General features: G+C 38.0%; 2 protein-coding genes across 3 annotated transcripts in view; both read right to left on the bottom strand.

The window, feature by feature from the left end:
* Positions 1 to 2,875: 2,875 nt before the first annotated feature.
* On the bottom strand, positions 2,876 to 5,174 carry LOC143850996 (uncharacterized). The gene is made up of 3 exons (XM_077360308.1): positions 4,849 to 5,174; positions 4,588 to 4,717; positions 2,876 to 3,694 (listed from the first exon to the last, which is right to left on the bottom strand). The coding sequence occupies exons 1-3, from the start codon at positions 4,982 to 4,984 to the stop codon at positions 2,977 to 2,979; spliced, it is 984 nt and encodes a 327-aa protein (XP_077216423.1). The 5' UTR covers positions 4,985 to 5,174; the 3' UTR covers positions 2,876 to 2,976.
* A 7,524-nt stretch (positions 5,175 to 12,698) lies between these two features.
* The window catches only part of LOC143849684 (Serine carboxypeptidase S28 family protein), a 36,932-nt gene continuing 25,175 nt past the window's right edge, over positions 12,699 to 24,455 (bottom strand). The window contains exons 6-10 of one of the 2 annotated variants that reach the window (XM_077358823.1): positions 23,105 to 23,254; positions 22,801 to 22,956; positions 14,509 to 14,588; positions 14,334 to 14,383; positions 12,699 to 13,249 (exon numbers count right to left, since the gene is read on the bottom strand). In XM_077358823.1, the coding sequence (XP_077214938.1) occupies positions 13,110 to 13,249; positions 14,334 to 14,383; positions 14,509 to 14,588; positions 22,801 to 22,956; positions 23,105 to 23,254 (576 nt within the window). In that variant the 3' untranslated portion in view covers positions 12,699 to 13,109. The other variant, XM_077358824.1, reaches the window with a different exon arrangement.

Here is a 24,455-nt window from a genome sequence, read left to right as displayed (position 1 = left end):
TGAGGGTGGCACCGTTTCGAGAGTTTCTTGGTAGAGCTCTCTTTCATGTGGATGATCCAGAGGATGTAGGGACTCACTTCCTCATCATCCTTGGATCGGGGTCCCCAAGGATATCGTCATTACCAACATCAACTAAAGTGGTTATGTACGGATCAACAACGTATCGATATTGTATCGATAGTAACACCTCCTTACTTATACTCCCCTTTGTTTTGCGGATAAGATCTTCAAAATCTAGCAAGCTAATCCGACGGCTCACCAAAATCAATGACTTCCTCCCTCCGACATATTTCCAAGAAACTTCATCCTTCAAATAACCATCATAGTGTAAAAGAAACTCAGGCATTTACGAATACCTGCAATGACACGAAATGAACACAATTTCAATCATGTGTAAAGATCAAAAATTCAAAAAGGATTGTCAGTTATAAAGAGGGGTTATAAGGGACAAATAGGGCTTACCTATTGCATACATGGCCTAAAATATTAACAATTTCAAAAAGGATCCCTTATGTCAAGTCTAGAACAAATTATAAAGACTATACATTACAAATATCACAATTGCAAGCAGATTGGCAGCTCTAACCAAGGGGTTATGAAATACACAAAGGTGTTATCTATTGGATACAAGGTATATCTGCTATATATCATTGAGATAGCAACTATGAATTGTGTACAAGGTAGTTTTGAAACACATATGTAAAAATATTACAATTTCAAGTCAAGTTTGAACATGTAAGCAAGGATTATAATGTATAGATAGGGATTATGTATTGGATACTAGGCCTATCTTCTATTTATGAATCACATATCAAAATTTTAAATTCTACAAACAAGCGTTATCCTATCATACAAAGGGGTTATCCTGTTATAGACAAGGGTTATCCAATTATACATAAGGGATGCCAAGTTAAACATATGGGATGCCAAGTTATACATATGGTATGCCAAGCTCAAAGAGGGCCTATCATCTGGTATTAAGTATAAACAAGGGTTTTCCTATCATACAGAGGGGTTATCGTATTGTAGACAATGGTTATCCAATTATACATACGGGATGCCAAGTTAAACATATGGAATGCCAATTTATACATATGGTATGCCAAGTTCAAAGAGGGCCTATCATCTGCTAATTAACTTTAAGTAGGGCTTATCAACTGATTATTAAATATAAACAAGGGTTATCCTATTATACAAAGGTTTTCAATTTATACTAAGATTATCCAACTCTATACTGAGGTTTATTCTATACTGAGGTTATCCAATTCTATACAGAGGTTATCCAATTTTTACTGAGGTTATCAATTTAGATACAAGGGTTATCCAATTCTTTACTGAGGTTATCAATTTATACCATACCAACTTCTTCAGAACACACCGACAAAATGAAACTAAAAAATTCAAATATCAGTTATTAGTTTTAAAATAGGTTTCAGATCATAAGAAAAACAACATTTCCAAATATAAATGGGTGTTATCCAATATTTATAGGGGGTATCAAGCCTAAACGATGGATTGTCAATGTAACCCAACATCTTCCCCAGAAAGTAAGCCGGAAAAACTAGTGACATAAAAAAACTGAAAAAAAACTTCCACTTACCTATTTAGGAGGAGAGAGAGTAAAAGGAATTCGAACTCTCCATGATTTGAAAGAATACAATTGAGGTTTTCTTCTTTCTTCTTGTAAAAATGGCTTGGAGTGAAGAAGAAGATGAAAATATGGTGATTAGACAGTTGAGGTTTTCTTCTTTCTTCTTGTAAAAATGGCTTGGAGTGAAGAAGAAGATGAAAACATGGTAATTATACAGTTGAAGTTTTCTTCTTTCTTCTTCTAAAAATGGCTTAGAGTGAAGAAGAAGATGAAAACATTGTAATTATACAGTTGAGGTTTTCTTCTTTCTTCTTGTAAAAATGGCTTCGAGTAAAGAAGAAAATGAAAACATGGTTTACTTGCAAGGGAAGTAAGTAAAAAGTTTTGATTTGACAAGGGGCATTTTGGTCCATTTTTCAGGTGGGAATTGGGCCTCAACACCAATTAGACATGTGCAAATTCGGTGACTTCAATCGAACATTTTCCTATTTTTCCGACGTCACATGGAAATTTTTCCTAACGTTTTTGAGTCAATTCATGTTAAAGGGTGTGAATTACCCTACAAGGGAGCGAATTTATCGTCACCCAAAAAAACATGAATATCCTGACCAACTATGCCAGGAAATGGAAATGCATTTAGGGATTCAAATTTCTAGAATTCGCTACTACATTTTTTCCCTCTTCCTTTGTTTATCTCAATCAAAGTGACACCAAACACCAGAAATTTTGAACTGGGAATTAATAAAAACATCAAGTACATAACAAGATGGTGCAACCCTAGCCCAACCCAAGGTGGCACTTCCTCAACCCTCAGGTCGAGGAGGGTCCACCCTAACCCAATCCACATTAAATCTCGCAACCCTAACCCAACCTTTCAAACCTGATTTTCAAAATTGGGACGGTTTGGTTATGGTTGAGTTCGAGCTAGATCGGGGTAAAAAAGGGAAAAAATATATAAGAGAAACCATGAACCTAAGATTTTGAAAATCACAATAAAATTAGTGGAAATCGGGTCGGATTCAGGTCGGGTCGAGTTGCCCAATGCATCAACACCAAAACCCAACCCGAAATTAAATCGGGAGAGGGAACCCTAACCCAACACGAGGAAACACCAATCCAACCCGAGCTGAATCGCGTTGAACCCATCAGTATCGGGTCGAGCTTGTCCGGGTAGATTCGAACCCATCCCAAGTAGCACCCTTATAACAAGAAGGAAAGAAAGGATGCCAAATGGAAATAAATAAATCCAACACATCGAAATTAGAGAAATAAAGTAAGATAGAATGGAAAAACAATCCCAACAAATCTCCGACGTGCATTTATTATCGTTCTCAGCATCCAACACCTAGTGGTACAAATTTACAACATCCATGAATACAGTGAAATTAGCGCAATCCAAGGTACCTCGACTCCTCGAGAATGCATTCTTGGAACATCCCTTGTTGAAACGCTTCATAGTTGGAGACTAAAGGAGGATAAACTAGTGAGCTCATATCATCCCAACTTATGGTCTCAGCTGAAATACTACCACTGCTTTCACTAGCCCTTACCAATCCATAGAAGCAATCCAATCCTTGTAATCTCTGTGTCTCGCAATAGGCAGCCTCATCAAGTTTGACAGGAAAACCCTTGTATTGGTTGACTAGAAAAGATGAACAATTTTCTGTGAAAGAATTGATGGAGGCGGAAGCGGTGATTGAATTGCTAGAATGTTCATAGAGATTTTGGGTAGTGGAAATATCAATTGGGAACTGAAGATTTAGCCCATCATCATTTGGTTCCTGAGGATTGTTTGAGAACCTTCCGCCAAGCTTAATTAGCAATTTCCTTATCGAATTGAGATCGTTGAGACGAGGTTCTTCGTTTGGGTGCTGTACTGAAATTGGAATTGGTGGCTGGGGCCAGCATGGGTTTTGGTTCCCATATCCAGCCACCATGAACTCTCCATCCCCTTTATTTATCTCTTGCTTTACACCACAAGCTCTCCTTGCTTGTTGTTCCTTTCGCTGCTTACCAAAGAGCTTCTTCTTCAATCTAGTGTTCCAGTAGTTCTTTATGTCGTTATCGGTTCGTCCTGGTAATTGTGCTGCGATTATAGACCACCTATTCATACAAAGCAAAAGAGGAAGCCCATAAATCATGAAAGATCAAAACATTCTACATAGGGGTGCAACTCGGGTCGGGTTGAGGCCAACCCAAACCCGACCCGAGCAACCATTTGGTCAATCCGAACCCGAACCCGAACCCGACCCGAGTTCCAACCCGACAAGGTTCAACCCGACCCGAGGAACCCTTTTTGCCAACCCGACCCGACCTGACCCCAACCGATATTTTTAGCTTAAATTTTTTTTTAAAATATTAAAAATGTCGGGTTCACTAGGGTCAGGTTGCCCAAGCCCTCAACTCGAACCCGACCCAAACTCAACCCTACCCGACTTTTTCCCTGGTTGAACCCGTCAGGTTCGGGTTGAGCCCACCCAAGTTGCACCCCTAAATTCTACATGACCTAAAAAATCCCAGGTAGATATATGGCTTTTTTGGATAACTCTATTGTTTTATGCATATAATCTTATATGAAAATATTCTGAAGTTAAATATGATTATTTGCAAATAATGGTTAATAGCCTTAAGCCCTGTTTGGCAACTGTGAAATTTTTTTCATATTAGTTCGTCAAGTGGTGAGAGGTGGGTATAAAAGGTGGGAGAGGGACAGAATTCTGAGGGCTGGAGTGAGTAGATGCTGCAAAGTGGCAAAAATAGGAATAATATATAACACTCTTTTGAGTAGAGTAATTGTTTTTTCAGTCACTTCTCTCCCTTGCTTCGCGGATGACCTCTCAATTCTATCCCTCTCCCACCTTCCTTGACACACTCTCAGTGAGGATCACTGGATAAAGTGATAAACTAATACTCTATGGAAAAATAATTTCATGGGTGCCAAACATGGCCTCAGTTTCTCATTTTAAAATCAAATTAAATTTAGAATCGATAATTACCTGCTTCCAATGCTTACATAGAGGCAGCAGATGATGTTATCTTCTTCTTCAGAGAATCCACCATGTTTAATATTCGGACGAAGATAGTTTAGCCATCGGAGGCGACAACTCTTTCCGCATCGCTTAAGGCCTTAATCCCCAAAGACCCATATAAGTAGCATACATCAATTTATTTGAATTGACACACATATATACTTAGTGAAAATAGACACAATGAGAAAAAAAAGAAGGCAAAGCTTGTAATAAGTTAATTCTTCCTACCAATCTTCTGCGGCAGAGTGATCCAGTTGCCCCCGGTACCATGTTCCTCTATATAGCCCTTGAGCGTGGCATCTTCTTCAGGTGACCATGGTCCTTTCTTAACGTTAGCTTTGTCACAACAAGGAGCTCTTCCCATGATTTTTTGGGCGTCTTTGCCAAGGTTTGAGCTGCTTTTCTATCTCTTTCTACCGTGGGATTCTTGTTATATGTATCAGTGAGAGAGAGAGAGAGATGCGATGCACAGACCCTCGAACAATCAAAATCTAAAATATTTAAAATGGGTGTGGCGTAAAGATAATCCCTTGCATAAAAAAATGAAAGGACTTAGAAATTTCAGAAGAGGAGACGGGTTTTTCTTCTTGTCTTTCTTAAATAAGTATCCATTTCATGCATCCATCAGCAAGTGGACCCACCACTTTCTTTTGTTCTTAATTAGAAATATATATTCAAATTCAAATTCCGAAAGCATTAACGTGACTAGAAAGGCAGCTTGCTTTCTAGGGGTGCAAAGTCTGGCTGTGTTGGGTGGGGTTGAAGCCAACCCTAGCCCAACAGAATTCCCTCAACCCTAACTAGACCTAACCCGAGTCTTGGGGTTGAGGATGGTCAACCCTATTACCCAACCTGTCTCTAAATCTCTCGATCCTAACCCGACCCATCTAACCAGTTTTTTCCAACTCAGGTCACTTTGAGTTGGTTTGGGTCCAGTTGCCCAAGGACTCAATCCTAGCCCAACCCAAAGTTAAATTGGTTGGCTTTTCCCAACCCGAACGCAACCTAGCACGAGCCGAAATCAAGTTGAACCCATCGGGTTTGGGTTGAACCCGACCCAAGTTGCACTGCTATTGGTCATATAACCCATCTCTCAAAACCATAAAAATAAAACCTTCATGTCGAAGTTATCTTCATCGTCTCGATCAGGGCCCTTTTCCATCCTCATTTTATTTTAATAGATTTCTTTGCCTTTCAAAAAAAAAATAAAAAAAAATACCCTGTATGTTGAAGAAAATGTCAATTTCTTTTTGTTAGATCACCGAATGGCCAAACCTAATGGCCAATGGGAATTTAATAAAAGACCCAGAGTACATATGCACGCGATCCGGACCGTCCAATCTACAAAGGAGCACTTCCACCGCTGTAGTTGTTTGTTCAATAGAGGTATTTTGGTCCGTTAGTAAAAAGTTATTAGTAACTACAAAATTTGCCTGACTCTGTGTTGTCTTCATTAATTAGTCAATGAAAAACACTTTTGACTCATTAATAAAAAAATAGACTCCATCAATTATTAACTAAATCATTGTTCGAAACAGCTGTTCTGAAACTATCCAAATCAATCATGGAAACCCTGATGGACTAGGTTTTAGTTTGAGCTAGAGTTTCGCCATATAGAACCAAATGAAAGAGAAATTATATTATGAATGGGTGTACAAACATGTAAAGGTGGTATGAACACGATGGAAGAACCACCCTGATATTTGATCCAACTGCGGCTTTTCAAAAAGTGAGCTGCTGTTGGATCAAATATCAAGGATGGGTCGATGAGTACGTGTTTGTACGCCCATTCATCGTATAATATCTTCCAAATCTAGAACTCCTTTTACTAGCCCGAGTTAATTAAATATTGACCATGTCAGTCATCAATCAGCAATTGGCTAAACCTTAATCCGAGTCTGAGCATTTAAACATATGTTACCTAGTACACTCAAGTATCACATCTTATTGTGAGTAGGTTGCCAGAACTAGCGAATTACAAACCTTCATGAAAGATATGCCGAACTATACCTAATTTTGACCCCCAACTTCCATATTTTCAGCTCTAGAACATATTTTCCACCTCCTCTCCCATAATATACCTCTCACCTTACATGTATATAGGGATTTGATATGAATTTGATTCATTTAAGAATTTATTAAACAATTAAGTAGAAATAAATTAAAGAAGCCCAGACTAATAAGAACAATTTGCATGAAAGTTTTGAAACCTGAACTAATGTGGTTAGTTGTTCTAGTGGTTCCTGTACGGATGAGATACAAAGATGGGTTTCACCCCGAACCAACCGAACCGACATATTAGAAACTTTATTAATGGGTAATAAAATACTCTGCCTGTGACCAAAATTTAATATCTTATCCTATAGTTGGATATTGTCAATTGTCACGTACAAGGCGCGTTTAAAGTAAAATAGTTTTAAATTTTCTTGAATTCTTAAAATCTAAAGTTTAATCTCTTTCCACCCTTCCCTTCAGACTAGTTGCATTGGTCATGGGTGGAAACTCTCCTGCTGTTCACATACAAAACACAGGAGTGATAGAAGCCGCAAATCCAGCTGTCACATTGGGATTATTACAAGTGTCTTGAGAGAGGAAGAGATGGAGGGAGGTTTTATTTTATCTACTTTTAGAGATAAGGGTGATTTGCTGAAACTGACCAATGGAAGCGTACTTGTAGCTGATTTTTGCAAGGGCGCCCTTTATTCTATCATTCCTCGTGTTTATATATAGATATAGGGAAATGATATTCACATATCCTTATTTTGATAATGACACTTCTGAATTTATTAAAAACTTCTTTAATTGGATGGTGATAATTTATTGAAAATTATAACAGATTTTACCAACTGATTAGGAAAGTGAATAAGGTGAGGACTTAGAATATTATTATTAAAACAAGGGAGAGACAATATCATTTCACCTAAATATATAACTGTAACGTAAAAAGGTTACAAGGCGTTTTCAACACGGAAAGAAGGAAATGGTCTTCTTAGGTAGGCCTCGTCAATCAGATCTCGATCACCCATGTTATTTTCAACTCTCTCTCTCTCTCTCTCTCTCTCCACCACACCATGGGCCTACATGTTTGAAAGTACATTTTCCACAATCTTCTACTTTATACAGCTAAAACCAAACTTTCATCGAGGCTTTCATTTGTTGGTCTTGACATAACCCAACTTTGAATTGAAGAAAAAAGATGGATTCAATGCACCCAACAAACACTCCACAAAACACTTAGGAGTCTAAAATATCACTTGATAAATGACATTGACAGTCTTAAGACAATAGAAGACTATAAACACAACATTTCGGTGTATGCTAACATGTGTTGATGACTGTTTCTTCAATCACAATCGAAGTGTCTGTTAGTCTATGTTTGTTGCTAGGGAAAAGGAAAGCTAAGGACTTTAGTGGAAAATGTAGGCACAGACCACATGCACGTAGTTAATGCAGAGACTACACCCATTGCCAGGGTAGGCACAGACCCTATGTTTTTACAAAAGACTAACAATAGTATGGGGTATTCATAAGTGATAAATTATATAAATAACCACCTCTACTTTGAGGATATAGGAAAGACCATTATTTGCAATTTGATGTCAAAAGGCCACTTTTTTTTTAATGGTAAAGAATTTAATTAACAGGAGAAAGGATCACGGAAGCAGCCTGACGATTGAGAAGATCAAAACACGACAACACACAAAGGGAAATGAAAACAGTAAAAAGACAGACCCGTCAAGGGGGCATGAAATCTAAGATTTCCAAGGCCACCCTAGAGGCTCTCTCCCTAGTTAGTCTATCAGCCTCATTCGCTGATCTTATATGATGAAAAGAGATGGATATTCCTGCCACGATCCAAGATCTCATCTATCTAATGATCAAACATCAACTTATGGGAGAGACTTCCCTTCAACCATCTAATAATATTCATGAAGTCACCCTGCAATATAACTTGGTCAAGAATGTTGGGGTCAATTATCCTATTTCCTTGATGGACTGCTCTGATCTCCGCCTCACTTGGTGTCAAGTTGGTGAATGAAACTAGAATGGCATGGGTTTTGATCAACAAACCCTCATTACCATGAAGACTAAAATATCTCTTATTTTTAGTCGTTAAAAATTCATTGTTTTAAACAAAATAAAGTGCCCCTTTCTAAAGAATTAAAAATAATAAAAAAGGGTGGCCCAGTGCACGAGGCTCCTGCCATTGCAAGGTATGGGGAGGGCTGATGTATGCAGCATTACCCATGCTTTGCAGAGAGGCTGTTTCCGTGACTCGAACCCGTGACCACCGGGTCACATTGGAGCAACATTACCATTGCGCCAAGGTTCACTCTTAAAAAATTAAAAATAATAAAAGTCTAAAATCCTAAACCCCCCTTCCTCTCTGCAACTAAACTGGAAACATCTCCGTTTACATATTTTCATTTTCCTTTTGCTTCCTCTACTTCTTCTTGCCCGGATTTTGGGGCATTTTCTTTTCTTTCTTTTTTTCTTTTTTTCTTTTTTTTTGCATGTCTTTTTGTGTTTCTACTTCTTCTTCTTCTTCTTCTTGCATGAATTTTAGTAATTTTTATTCTATTTTATTTGGTTTTTTCCTACTTCTTTGTTCTCGAATCTTGGGATCTTTTTCGTAATTCACCATTTTTTTCCTTTTTTTCTTGCCTCTTTTCTTTTTCTTCTTGCATGAATTTTATGATTTTTTTGTTTTTAATTTTTCTCATTCTTGCCCATTTTTAAGGTTTTTTGTTTTTTTCTTATTTTTGATCATATAGGACTAAATATCTATCCCGTAAATATTTGTTGGAAAAATTATTAAAAAAATGTGAACATTTGCTGAAATTATGAATCAAGGGCAAAGTTCTCAAAATCATGAGAAAGCGGTGTCAGGTATGGTCAGAGGTGTTTTAGGACAAGAATACCCTTCTCTTTCTTTTCCCTCCACCTTTTAGGAAAGGATCCCAGTGCACTTCACCAACCCTTTTCACCTTTTTATCTTCTTCTTCCCCAAGCCATTGCCATTGCCATTGTCATTACCCTTCTCTATCTTTTCCCGCCACCTTTTTTCTTCTTCTTCACCAAGCCAACCATTTCCACACGGTAAAACTCCACTGCCATTGCCATTAGAGAAAAACTCCATGGTTTCTCTTTATTTTGCTTTGGGTAATAAACCTAAGCGTAGGTTTTACATGTTCTTTGCATGTTTTCTGTTTACAATGATATGGTTATTTTCATCCTCTTTACAATGGTCTCTTTCTTTGCTTATATGTTTCGTTTGACCTCTCTCAGTCTCTCTAGAGGAAAACCCAAATGGAACTCTTATCTATACAATGATTAGAAGGGCTCAAAACTAGTTTTTAAACCTCAGAACCACTATTTATACCACGGCACCACTGTTTATTCTTCGAAACCAATCAATAGTGGTTCCTAGAGTATACATAGTTGTTCTGAGTATATAAAAAATAAGAGGCATTATTTAAACATTCAGAACATCTATTTATACAGTTTGAACCATTATTTAGACCTCTGAACCACTAAATTATGGTTTCAATAGTGTAAATAGTGGTTCATACATTCTAATAGTAAACATTATAAAAAATCAGATGCACTATTTAAACACTCAGCACATCCATGTATACACTTGGAACCTTTATTTAGACATCGGAATCACAATTTAGTGGTTCCGATAGATTAAATAGTGGTTCATACATTCTAATAGTATTTCATTGGTTCTAAAAGTGATCATGATTGTATCAATAGTAGTTTAAACACTCATAATTACTATTTAAACACTTGGAACCACTATTTATACGTCAGACCACTAAATAGTGGTTCCGAGAGTGTAATAGTGGTTTATAGCTTATGTTTTTTGAGGACTGAGAAAAGGATGAAATCTTTAACCTCGAGTTAAAGGCCATCCACCAGGGAGTCCAGCTCACAGTGAAGGACAAAGCAGCAATTGTTTAGCTTTAGTCAGATTCACTATTTGCTGTAAACATCTTGAATAAGAAATCAAACATTCCTTGGAAAAGCTACAGCCTAGTAAAGGACATTCAACGTAAGCTTGATATCATGGAATCATGGAAGATTACCCATATCTGGAGAGAAGGAAATGCTCCAGCAGATTACCTATGTAAAAGATCATGCCTTGTAAAGGGGGTGAAATTCTTCCTACGGATTTACTCCTTGTAATTTGTCTTCTTTTCTTTATTTTTTCTTTCTTTTGTATCTGGTTTGGGGTCCTGCCTAACCCCCGCTTAATCATCCAAAAAATATAAAAATAAAATAAGTCTTCCTTTACTATTCGATCTGCTCCTTGCACAGGCTGATCTTCTCAAGAGTCATCCCAAGGTAAACAATGTAGCTGCTTCAACAAGAAAATTCTAGTACTAGAACTTAAAGATAGGGCGAGGGAGAGATTAGATATTTCGAATTTTCTTAGTGGAGGGGGAGTCCTTCTGGTGGTACTCTAGGAGATCAGGTGAGTAAAAATTCATAACTAAAAGGGGACTCTCCCTTTTAGAACTCAAATAATTGTACAAATTTGGGACTTAGTGGCTTTGATCAACCCCAAGATTCACCACATGGGATGGTAGCACATGGTTGCAGCATCCAAGAGAAGGGTCCACTGTAAAGGGTTCCCAGGTTCCCAGCTAGTGCGGCCTCTTGTGGCCTCTCCTGTATTTGTTTGGGGGACATCTTGTCCCAGCCTTTGTATATGCACTACTTTTATTAATGAAGTTACCTTTCAAAAAATAAAAAGAATTTGCAGTAAAAATTTGGGTGGGGAGGGCCGGGCTTTTACTAACCCTGACTCGACCCAATCCTAGGAACCAACTACCCAACCCGAGCCCAGATCAGGTCGAACCCATCGGGGGGCTTCTCCTACCCTAACCCGACCCAATCCGAGGAACTGGCAACCCAACCCGAGCCCAAATCGGGTCCGGGTTGTGCCAGGCCCAAGTTGCACTCCTAATTTTATCCTTTTTAATTGGCTCTTGCAGCAACAGGTATTTTGTTTCGTTGTCTGATTGCTTCTTGCAGCCTCACTTCTGATTGTTTCTTGCTGTGTTTCTTGGGAATTGTTGTGGAACAAGAACTCATATTGGACTTTAGCACAAAATCCCTCTGTTTGGTTGCCGGGTTTTTTTTTGTTCCTGGGAGTTATGTGGGAGAAAAAAATACCCTGAGAGATAGGTGGGAAAAAAAAAGTCCTAGAAATATCATGGTAAAATAAAAATCCCATGTTTGGTTGACCGGATTATGGTGGGAAAAAAAAAAACCTTTGTTTGGTTGCTTGAACTGTTGGGTAGAAAAAAATTCTTCTCAAGCTTAATTTTGGTTCCTGAGTTTATTTTTGTTCCTGGGGTTATTTTGGGATGGGATGAAAAGGCAATCATTACAAAAGTGAGATTAAAAAATTCACCACACAAGCAATATTACAGTAAGATTAAAAAAAACCTAGTGCTAAAAGGCAACCAAACATGGGAGGGACCAAAATTTAACTAACTCTTCCTGGGACAAAAATTTAACTGGCAACCTTTGCAAATTCATGGATGAAATGGGCAACTGAGGGCGTCGTGGGCAACCATTCTCCGCAAGGTTTCTCTCATTTTTGCCTTGACGAGAATGATAAAAAATGGGGACGAGTCGTGGTCATATATCCTTGTAAACAAAACATTGGGGTTCCTTATAACTAATAAATAAAATAAATTCTGCTAGCCCACATCAAAGTATATGGTGGAAACAAAAATTGAAAAGAGAAGTTGGATCATTTTAGGGCCATGCACCATCCCACATTGGAATCCACTGGATACAAATTAACACTCTAGATTCACTGCAAAAACCAGGATATGGGTTTTAAAGCTTTTCATTTTCTTTCATTTTTTTTCTTCACCTTCAATTGCTTCATGATTTCAGTTCAGCCCAACTGGCTTTTTTTTTTTTTGATGGGTACGCTGGGGTTAGGCAGGACCCCTACCAGATATATTAAAAAGAGGAGAGAATACATGAAGAGCACAAAGCAAAACCCTATCCGTAGGGTCAGGGGACAAATAACACAGCAAAAACAGAGAACAAAGAGCAAACAAAACTACATCAAAAAAACAAAAAGATGCAGAAACTACCAAGACCTACCAGGCCGCACAAACACACTTAGAGAGGGAAACACACCCTCAAGAACCGGACATAGCTAGATCAGTGAGTCGCCAAGCTGGCTATATCGTAACCGTGCATCCTCCATGATATGTCATCACAGGTGCGGGTTATCCACACAAAAAAGGAAAAAAAGAGAACTAGGAAATGATTCCAAGTATTATTATCACTAGCATAACATGAAATGTCCTTTTAATGATGATCATGTTATATTTACAACACACAGGAGATCACTTGGGATGGATGTTTACCAGGAATAATATGATTGTTTGCTTCTCGAACAAAAGCAAAGTTCAGATTTTAATGCGGAGAGTGGGGCTTAACAATCTCCATCTCTAAATTTCAAAAGACCCTTTCTTTTCGTCGTAGTAGTTGCGTATCCAGCCATGGATCAAGTTGATTTCTGAGTTCCTCTGATCTATTAACCAATCAGGATCTTCATCAGTTGAAGCACGCAAATCTATGTGATGTGCGCCTGAAAAAAAAAAACAAAATCCAAATTTTGGTTTACTAATTGGCAATGGAGTCAACATCTAAACATAGTTGTATCAAAAGAAAGAAAATGACCAACACATACTGCCACCACCACCATTTATAAACTCCCCAAAGCCAACTAGAATTCGGTTTTACCTAAACTGAGCTTTCGTCTTCGTCCAAGTTTTTCCCTACCGAGTCAATTGGAAACTCTTTCAACTAGTCTAAGTTAATGAAAAAAAAAAAAACCATGTCAATCATTGACACACGAGTTGAGTCAGTTTTACCTTGTCCGAGTTCTCGTCGAAGCCTGAGTTTTTAAACACGGGCTCCCACAACAGCCATAAGATTCATGTAGGTAGAACTACACTACCTAGGTGCAGCATATTACTTCACAAGAGCATCTTTTACACTTTAACATTACAAGCATCAGATGTGGGCATTGCAATAATGGTAGTATTTGGTTAACATGGGATTTAAGCAAAGGGGCTTGCATGAGGAGACCATTTGGAAAGGTGTAGGTTATGACTAAGAGCAACTTGGGTCCAGCTCAACCCAAACCCCATGGGTTCAACCCGAGAGCGTGCGTTAGGTTGGCATTTCCTCATGCTGGGAAAAGCCAACAGGATTTAATTTCGGGTTGGATTAGGGCTGAGGCATTGGGGAACCCGACCCTAACCAAACCTGACCTCCATCCTCTAATTTTATCCTGGTTTTCAAAATCTTATGGTTAAGGTTTTTTATCTGTACTTTTCTGTTTTTGAGCTAGGCTAACCCAAATCTAACCAGGGTTCTGGCGGAGAGATTTAGAGGCGGGTTGGGTTAGGGTTGACCATTGTCGACCTGAGGCTCGGGTTGGACCAGGTTAGGGTTGAGGGAATGCTATCTCAGGTTAGGCTAGGTTTGGCCTCAACCTAACCCAACCCGGCCCGAGTTGCACCCCTAGTTGCGACAAATATCATTATGAAATCCCGTTTTTCAACAAGAGATTTGTAATGCAAGAACAAATAATGATTCATCTTAGAAAAAAAAAAAAGCATGTATTAGTGGAGACAGAAATTGGGGGTATATTTCCAGGACAATACCTTCTTCTGTAACGAGTGCAATAATGCTTTCAGACACGTTCTGCAGAACACTAAAATAGACAATGGCAAAATCCATCAAACTCAAATAGCTAAGTAATGAAATGATAAATTTTACTGGGAGTGATTGAATTGAAAACTTAGACTACAAAATATAATTAACTAGAACATAGCTCACCTCCCACCGCTCCAAGGATCCAACAGACCATTTGAGAATATGATGTTACTGCCAAACATCTTCAAGGTCGTCAACAAATCCTTCACCACACACAAATTGAGCCATATGATAATATCTTCCTTCACATGCCTTGATGGTTATTAGTGTCTAAAGGCTACTGGATATGCTAATTAAAGCACTGGGTAGAAAGATAACAAGGAAAGCACGATAACTTAATCTTCATAATACCATTATAAACTGAATTTGAGAATATGATGTTACTGCCAAATGTGTTCAAGGTCGTCGTCTAAAGGCTACTGGATATGCTAATTAAAGCACTGGGTAGAAAGATAACAAGGAAAGCACGATAACTTAATCTTCCTAATACCATTATAAACTGAATTTTGGCAAGGAAGGAGGGGATTATAAGACTGAGACATGACATTACCGGAAATCCTACGCATCAATAGAGGCTATATTATATCATGTAATAATCACTATCATTTGGGACTACCCATAGAGTACGTGAACGGGGAAAGAAATCTCTTTGACAGACGCCACAGGGGGGATGCCAGGCCAGGACAGCCTTTGGCTGTGCATGTGGGGCCAGACTGTGAAGGTGGACTGACCCACATGCAGGGCTTGCAGCCAGAGACCATCCCGGCCTGCTTCCGCTTCATGGATACTTCCATTGGTCAGAATAAATATCATGCTTCAAAAATATATCTCTCTTCAAATTAGCTATCAAACTTTTTGCTTGTTAATGTTGCGTATTTGAAATTATAATTTTGAGTATGTGATACTCATGGATGCCAATTTAAATTTATTATGAAATTTATCTGTGAAGTTAAATCTAGTTAAGTTCTATAATAATATGCACTTGTCTCATGTGTTATCTCATAGCATGATATACTCATATCCATAATTCCGTATACATGTCCTAGACTTTGGGAAAATGCCGAGTTGTATCTCCATTTACAACTCCGTTCCCTTGTCCGTATCCATATCTGAGAATCGTAGCATAGAACACCATTTTTCCAAACAATATTAGCAAAAGTCATCCTTCCTCAACCCCTTCTCTTTTTATTCATTTTGACATCTGGGGGAAGTCCATGTGATGGTTACAGTGGTTATAGATGCGTAATTGATGTAGAACATTTGCTTCGAGGTTAGTGCACATTAAAAGTGGAGATCTTGGAGTTGGGAAATCGATAGACCCGGACACTTGCTTTTGCGGTAACACCATTGAAAGTTTAAAAGGATTTTTATCTGGATTTGATTCAAGCCAAATATAACGCGAAAGATGCACTGGATACTTTGGAGCCGGAAAAGGATTGCGGCCGAAGGAACCTAATACTGATCGCCTGATCGGAAGGGGGCAATATATCAGGAAGAATGGTTCAAAAAACCCAACTTCAGTAGAGGAAGGGCACACGGAAGATGGGAAGAAGGCTAAGAGAGGGGTGACAGGTTCAGACAACAAATTCGAGAATGGTGAGAGAAGCGCATGAAAAGAGAATCATCGACCTAAAACAAGGAAGCAGAAACCACCAACATCTAACTTACAGGTCCTGCCGGGAGACTGGCTGTGCAAGGCATGTGGATATCACAACTTTAAAAGGAGGAAAGAATGTAGGTGATGCGGGACCAAGCTTAACCCCCATGTCCAGATCAAGAAAATAGACAAGAACACAGTAAGAGATGCCCTATCGCAAGGGCCAGAAGGGGGTCAAACCGCAGTCGCAAAGGAGGGTAATCAATGTGCAGTGATAGTGGAAGACAGCGCAAACATTTTGAAAACCTGTTTAATGAGGTATATCAAGAATCCATTCAAAAAAAATGAGGTATATAAAGAAGAAAGGGTGCAAGCTGGAAGAGCTCCATGATAAGGCGAGGTGGTTTTGGGGGGCGAAGATGGCTAGGGGAGAACGAGGCGCTATTCGAGTTCAATTCAGAAGAGGACAAGCGACAGGGGCATGTTTCCAGAGATTGGAACCCTGGAACAGAACTTACCGAACTGGGGGCAAGGTCGGTTTGGGTGTGGTTTCTTGGAATCCCCCTTCATGTGTGGGACAAAACTATGGTCACTGCCAATGTTTTAAAATACGGATGCGGCACGGAACGCGGCCGAAGAAAATCTTAGTCGACTCGGCACGACGCGGTCGAGTACTCGGTTGACGGTGCTGAGTAGTGGTCATAATTCGGGAGAGTCAAAGGAGTTTTTACTAACCTGTAGGGCAACATGCGGAATGCGGATGCGGTGCAATGCGGAACACGGCCAAGGTAAAAGGGAGTCAACTCGGGAGAGTTGATGCGGATGCGGGGGAGTTTTAAAACTATAATTTAGATAACAAGAAACTAGATGATTCTCAATATTTTAAAATTCGAACCATTAAAAACAAAAGTTATAACTGTTTTGGAACTGTATGAGTAACTATCTGGATAAGAGGACAAATACAAAATTGGATATGTATGGAACATGAAGGTTGTCTATTGCAAACACAAGAAAAAAAAAAGAGGAGAAATGAGAAATGGGAAAACAATAAAAAATTCTATGAGAAACGTCTTAGGAAATACATTAGAAATGTTTTAGAAACAACAGAAATGTTAATGAAAATGCATGTGAAACACAAGGAAAACATAAAATATATGGTCTTGTAGATTTAAATTTTACTAAGTTCAAATTTCTATTTGGATATTTCTTACTTTTAGTTTTTATTACGGTATACGCTGTTGTTTTCCTTTTTAATATCTATTCCATAATTTTTTTTTGTGTTTCTTTCTTAAATAATTTTCGTAAGTTTCACACATTTCCCACACGTTTCACATAGGTTTTCTACAGGTTTCCATATGTTTCTCACATGGTTCATATAAGTTTCTTATATGTTTCTCATGCGTTTCGGAAACGAGTTTCCCACCGTTCCGAAACGCGTTTTAGGGGAACGAGTTTCCCACCTGCCCAAGGAATTCTGGTCTATTGGTTAAAAAGGTCGAAGCCTGGTTTGAGAGATTCAACGCTACATAGTGAATGGGGATTTGCTAGGGACCATCACACGAGGCATTTGGTGGAGCGTCTGTTGCATGAGAGCAACCAGGATCAATTAAATGAATAAGACAAAAAGTGAGCCTATGTGGCTGTTCTCTCAGGCAACAGCTGCTCCGTGAAATGCCTTCTGTGATGCCCTAGCAAATCCCTTGCGAATGATCGTCTAATGGACAATCAGGTTGGTCATTCTTTCCTGGGGGAAAGGCAAATTCTGGATTAGTCAGCACACGTTTCTACATTGTTCACAAAGAGATCACAAGTAGCAATACTTCTAAAATTAGCAGTGTCCTGGATAGCTTGAGAAACAATTTTTGACTTGAATACCTTGTCTTGCCAAAGTAACTCCTAAGAAAGGAGATGATGAACCAAGTGATGGAAGTTTTCAAACTTGTGTCAGTGGTATGGAGACAAGCAAACCACCACATACCTGTACTAAATTAATCAAGAAAATTTTCTTCAAAGAGAATTATTAGACAATCCAAAACAATATATTGCAGCAATTTTTTTTTACGTGATCACAAAAATTTATTTGCAGAAGGAAAGAAAACTACAGAAGGGGAACACACAATACCCTTCACAAGCAAAAGAATCTCATTCACCTCTTTCAAAATATGTGAGCAAAGATAATTCAACTCCAATGCAAAAATCTGTTGAAATAGGTTGGTAGGAAATATGGATAGTAATGCTTGAGGTTCATTGCGGTCGTTGTTTTCTTTAAGGCAACATCTGCCCCCTATGGGGTCAATGCTCCGGGTTGCAAAAGGGTTCTGGAAAGTTCGACTCCAAGATACAACAAACCCCAAATAAAAAGAGTGGAAATTGAATGCTTGATTGAACACCAATGATTTGTGGACACGGACACGAGTGTCTCATGTCGACACAGACAGGGAGTGTCGAACACGGCAAACCCTCAAAATTTTGAAATGGGGGCACGGCTAAAACATAAAGTTTATATAATCATGATTTGTGGATAGAGATTCGTGTGTTGAGTTTAGACACTGATACAAAGCGTTTGACATAACAACCCATACAACTTTCATTTAATAAACTAATAATATTAGAATTAATCATTTATAATCTAAAACAAAAATGAGATAATCAAGTAACGATGCATTCATCAATTTAATCTCAAAATGCAACGAGAAAGGAAGACCAATATAATACAATGAATATAGTATTGGAATAGGAGTCTGTTTACGGTTTTCGGATTAGGTGAGGGGATGTAACAACAAATATTAGTTAAAGAAGAACTAAAAGATGAGTTTATAATAAAAGAAGAGTTAATAATAAAAGAAGTAAACACAATATGCAATAATAAAAAAGAATGTCACTCTACACATGGGATAAAAACGTGTCGACACGCCAACATTACGTCTGACACTTCTGGCGGTATATTGAAAGGTGTTGAAAGCAGTGTTGACACATGTGGACATGCGTGCCGTGTCGAACATGACACGACAAGTGTATTGGCAATAAATTCAAAGTGTAAGCTAAATCATGGTTGAACACAAATGCCTACATAAAGAAACGCAAGATATCTATCTTTTCACAAAACATGGAATAAAAATTGCTTTAGAAGTTTTAGGGATTTTCAAGAGTTTTCAGGGATTTTAATTTCTACATATTTTCCCAAAATTTATGTTCTTTTACACCCACAATACTTCCATTTTATCATTTTTTATGGTAACTTCCCTATTATCATAGTTTTAAATTCCCACTAAAACCGACACAACGTCCATCCCCACCGAAGCAAATGAAAAAAACGAAACATATAGCAAAACCAAAATCGTAAGTGTAATGCCCCGCATTTTTTTACCCATATGGATAAAACTTTGAGAAATTAAACATAAGCTTTTATGGGGTAAAAATTAAAATAAGACATAGCAGATTTGTGTTCTAGCTAATTATCAACTTATTAACACGAATTACTATAATTAAATTGGATTTAAATAAATCAATGTGGGCCTAGAGAAACTATTTTTACTGAATAGTCTGCCCTAGAGAAATCGGTTTTGGTCGTTTTGGACAATTTTTCCCCTGTAGTGAGTCACAGTAAATATTAAGCTTTATGTAAGATGTGAGATAATTATTAGGGTTTTCTCTTATGGCTGTTCCAAATGAAAACCGAAGTTTGGAGGAAGAAGGTTAGCAAAGCTCGAATGGATTTCTGAAGAATCAGATTAAGAGATTACTCATTTTTCCCCTTGTCCTTTTTTTGGCTTCCTTTCATCTGTTTTGCTTTGGAAATCTGTTAGGATGTATTAGGGTTTTCTTGATCCCTTCGATTTCAAGCTTTTTGTAGAATATTTGCTGTTAAATGTAGTTTGAAATAGTTCTCTAGGTATTGTGAAAATCCTTTATGAATCTCGTATGCCTTGTAACCCTGTTTTCTGTCAACTTCGAAAAATCATATCTCCCTCATTTCTTATCGGATTTTGACGTTCTTGTGCATTTTGAAAACATTAGATGGTTTATTTTCTATTAAAAATGATTTCAGAATGATTTGAAAACAATCTCTAGTAGTTATAACCATGGTTTTAAATTTCGGTCATCGGATTTCGGTGGAGACCGACACCGAAATCACATAAACCGGAAATGGTATTTTATTTAGTCCGAAATTTCGGAATTTCGGTCGAAATCTCGTTTTTTCAGGCCATTTTTTCCCATCTCTGGCGGCTTGCTCTATTTGTCCCGGCCCGTTTTCTAGAGACAAAGAGAGAGTTGTAATTTCTCACGTAATGTAAGTCCACCTGACGTTACCCATCTCCACGTGACCTAAGTCCTGAGGTGTCACCATCAAAATAAAAGAGAGTTGTAATTTCTCATAAAGAACCCATCTCCACGTGACTAAGTCTTGAGGTGTCACTATCAAAATAAAAGAGAGAGTTGTAATTCTCATAAAGAAAGGAGTGTTGTACACGTAGCTGTTGAGGTCTGACAGATGTCACAATCAAGTTATAAAAGAAGAAAGTGGGTTGTAATCTGAAAACTTTGTAATATTTTACCAAAATTTTGACATTTTGTATAGAATAAAATAGTGTATTCTTTGTTTCGCCGGATTTCGGTCGAAATTTCGTCAATTTCAGTGGGGTCCGAAACCGGTACCGAAACCGAAATTTAAAACCTTGTTATAACCCCTACAAATATTGTTGTCTCGTATGGGTGGAAATACTTTGATTCAATGCATATATCTGAGCTTCTGGTTATTGTTTGTATTTTTCACATTAGGGAGTGTTAGGATTTTTATATCATTATCATTAAATATGAACAACCCGTAACGAGGGCAGCGTTAAATTGTCTGGCCTTGTCCACATGGGTAGGTTAAAAGTGGTTATACCTTAGAAGCACGAAGCGGGTGTGGGTACGCGGGTGGAGGCGAGGAAGTGTGGGGGTCTAAAAGAGTAAGTTTGAGAGCGCCATGGGAATGTGTATGTAATATTTTCTTTATATATCTTTCAAAATTCAATTAAAAAAAATAGCAATTTCTAACCATCTTCATATATATCTTTCAAAATTTAAGTACGTCAAAAAAGAAGTAAGTTCTAACCATCTTCATTTTCGTGCCATCTTTCCTTGTGCCTTCTAAAGATGCATTTGTGTTTGCTTCAATGAAGTACTTTGTGGAGTTTGATGCAAGAAAGTTGGTGGTGGGACTGATGGAGTAATAGGAGCAGGTTGGGAGCGTCATGTACAGTTTCCGTCTCTTCAGAGTCGCACTCCCTGGGAGCTCCTTCCTAAGGAACACCGAATCGCTGTTCCGGGGCGGGAGCGGCACCCACGAGGGAAGATTCCTGCTTCTAAGGGTTATACCATGAGAGATGCTGGTATTTCTCGCTCCGGAGTATTTTTGTTCTAATTTATCTAGCCTTCGGGCAGTGCTCGATCTGGGTCATTAGTCCGCTTATGTGATCATGTTATTTTTGTGTTCACATTGATATGATATTTCTATATTCCGATTTATTTGATACTTCTGTATTCTGATATATTTGATTTAGACTTACATGCCATGGCTGATCAGTTCATTTCCGCACTTCTCTTCTGAAATTTCTACTGTTGTCTAATTAGAACTATTGATCTGTATTCTAATATTAGATCCGTCCTTGATCCGGTTATTGTTTTATGGTATGCCTATTTTCGATTCTTGGAGTGCATGTGTATGAACTTACTCAACTACGGTTGCTCACCCCTTTACCTTAAACATTTCAGGTTAAATAAGGTTGATGTTCGAGTCCAAGACGTTCATAGTCGGCTTAGCAGAGTCTTAGAAAATCGTTGGTTCCTAGAAGATTTACCATGCTTTGCTTTTAGTCGTCTTTAGTTGTGTTCAGATATTATGTGATTTGTTTGTCAGAGAAAGACTTTAATTATTTCAGTTATGTCTTTTCGTTAAGGACCCCTTGATATTCGATTTATATTAGGATCTTTCTTTGTGATCATGTTGTCTCTACAGTATCTCTGTGATTATTCCGGATCAGCGCTCTCAGGCCGCGACAATTGGCATCAAAGCAATTGTTTTCGGGTGGGGGCGCTACAATAAGTGTATTAGTGATATACGAGACTGGTATGGTATATTTATATGAATTGCATGTGATAGGTACATGTTTTATGGGTAAATATTTATATGAATTACTGGTGAAATGTGGTATACACTGAATTATCGGGCATGCATGACTGCACATGTCAACTAGGTGTTCGATGTTAAATCATTATGGATGGGTTTTTTTCCCCTTGTGTGATGGCTTTTCAGGATGTATTCATGCTTATTCTAGCACCTCCTGAAGTTTCGTATTAAATATCCATTACGTTTTTTTAATGGTATTAAATGCCAAATATTTGCATATATTTCATGCGTTTCTGTAATTTTATAGGATTCCCACAGGAATTTTCATCCAAAATCGACGTATTTCCATTTCCGTCATGACCGAAACGCATACCAAAATCGCAACCTTAAACCTTGCTTTTTATCAATAAGGAAAACCAGTAGATAAGCCAGTGTTTATCAATAGAAAAGGGATTTGGATGTGGCATCTCTTTAGTATCACCTTTCTAAGATTCTCTATTTGCTATAATAAACATGGTTAAACAAGTTATCTAAAAGTTCACATAGAAGTAAAAGTACTACTTATAGATGGAAACATAGGTCACCCACTAAATCCAGAAACAGGAAGAACCAATCTCAGCTACGTGAAGATTAATGAAAACAAAGAATGTAGTTAGTTACTTTCAATGAGACAATTTATATCAAAAATATTGCACATCTGTCTTACATGGCCTCCAAATTCCGTGGTTATCCATCGTGGTCTCGGCCTGACACCATAGGTCTGAATGCACTGGTTTTGATAAGAAGCGTAATCAAAAGTATACGCCGGAAACATACTACTCTCTTGACTACTGGACATTGGCATAACCATCTCAGTGCAAGCCTATCAAATAAAAAAAGAACCAAGAAATATTCAAATCAATTTCACTATCATTCCTAGGAATGACATTTTCTCAAAAATCATTCCTAGGAAGTCTTTGAATGGGACTTACGAGGATGCTACCACTCAAAAGTTGAATGGCAAAACATACCTGCCAATTCCATCCACTCAGTCCATGAGGATCATAACCCAGGTCAAAGCAATCGACAGCTCCAGTATAATTGTAGTAGATGCTTACCCCTCCAAAAATACGGTCCAGAACATTAGTCCCACTAGGATAGCCATCAATGACTCGGCAGACCTAAAAAAGCAAACAAAAAAATAATCAGTGAGGTATATGCTTATTCTATTTAATATATTACTCACTCTACAAGTTTAAAATAATCAAGGTTTTAAATTTTGGCCGAAATCCGAAATTTCGACCAGGGCCGACACCGAAAGTACATTAATTCAGTGTCGGACAAGATTTCGGCCGAAATTTCCGAAATTTTGGATATTTTGGCCAAATTTAATTTAACTTTTTTCACAAAATTTCCATTTTTGCCGAAATTTCAGCTGAAAATTCCAAAAATTCGGCCGAAATTTCGTAAATTGCTTAAATTTGTTTTTTTTTACCACGAAACCGAAATTTCAATTCATGAAAATAATTTCACACCAAATACATAAACGAGGCAGAATAAATCCTACTAAATCAGCATGAGAATACTCAAGTATTCGTGTAAGGTCACTGTCCACTACAGGTTTCATATCCTTAGAAGATTGAGTATCGTCCAGAGACCAAACGATATGATTGAATTTCATCTTTTACTCACATGTTCCAGAAAATAAAATGACATTTAGGGTCCGTTTGGATACGCGGATTTTAGAATCTTCGATTTCCTCAAAATTGTAGATGGGAGACGAGAGAACAGAGCAGCCATCGTTTTCTGATTTCTCGCCCTTCTTTCTGACAGCAAGAGAGCAGGAGATCGTCCCATGTTTCCAGGTTTTAGAAATCTCAGGATAGGGGAGAGATTTCTAAAACCTGGATTTCTTACTTAAAATCCAAGAAATGCTGTTAGGACAGCATGCAGCAGCTTGATCATGAACCCTCTTTTACACTGTTTTCAAGCTAAAACCTAGATTCTAAAATCCGAGTATCCAAACGGCCCCTTACTGTTTCCAAGCATAGATTCGTATGTACCTTTATTTTAATGATTCCTTTATATATTTCCAATCTATTTTTATCATTTAAATGTAAGTTATAATGTCCTAGTGTCCTGGTGAACCCATCATAACAGTCAAAACATCAATTGTCTACATGTCCATCTATTCTCTTTTGTCCAACTGTATCTACTACAAGAAATAGAAGTCTAGAAACAAGTTAATAATTAGCATTATAAGTACAATACACTCGTAGGCAAGGCTTTAAATTTCGATTTTGGTTTCGATTGCCATGGAAATGGAAACGTTTCAGTTTCAGTTGGAAATTTTGGTGGAAATTCTGTAAAATCACGGAAACG

This window comes from Tasmannia lanceolata, unplaced genomic scaffold (assembly GCF_043159265.1).
Source record: "Tasmannia lanceolata isolate RefF3 unplaced genomic scaffold, GAP_Taslan_0.1 ptg000018l, whole genome shotgun sequence".
Taxonomy (NCBI): domain Eukaryota; kingdom Viridiplantae; phylum Streptophyta; class Magnoliopsida; order Canellales; family Winteraceae; genus Tasmannia; species Tasmannia lanceolata.
Note: the sequence above shows the minus strand (reverse complement) of the source record. Positions and strands in the feature narration are given on the sequence as shown.

Bases quoted from the DNA above. Each gene is read 5' to 3' on its own strand.
- LOC143850996 (XM_077360308.1), bottom strand. From the start codon at position 4,984: ATGGGAAGAGCTCCTTGTTGTGACAAAGCTAACGTTAAGAAAGGACCA. The intron at 4,718-4,848 runs GTAGGAAGAATT...TTGGGGATTAAG, and splicing joins CACTCTGCCGCAGAAGATTG to GCCTTAAGCGATGCGGAAAG. The intron at 3,695-4,587 runs GTAATTATCGAT...TTGTATGAATAG, and splicing joins TATGTAAGCATTGGAAGCAG to GTGGTCTATAATCGCAGCAC.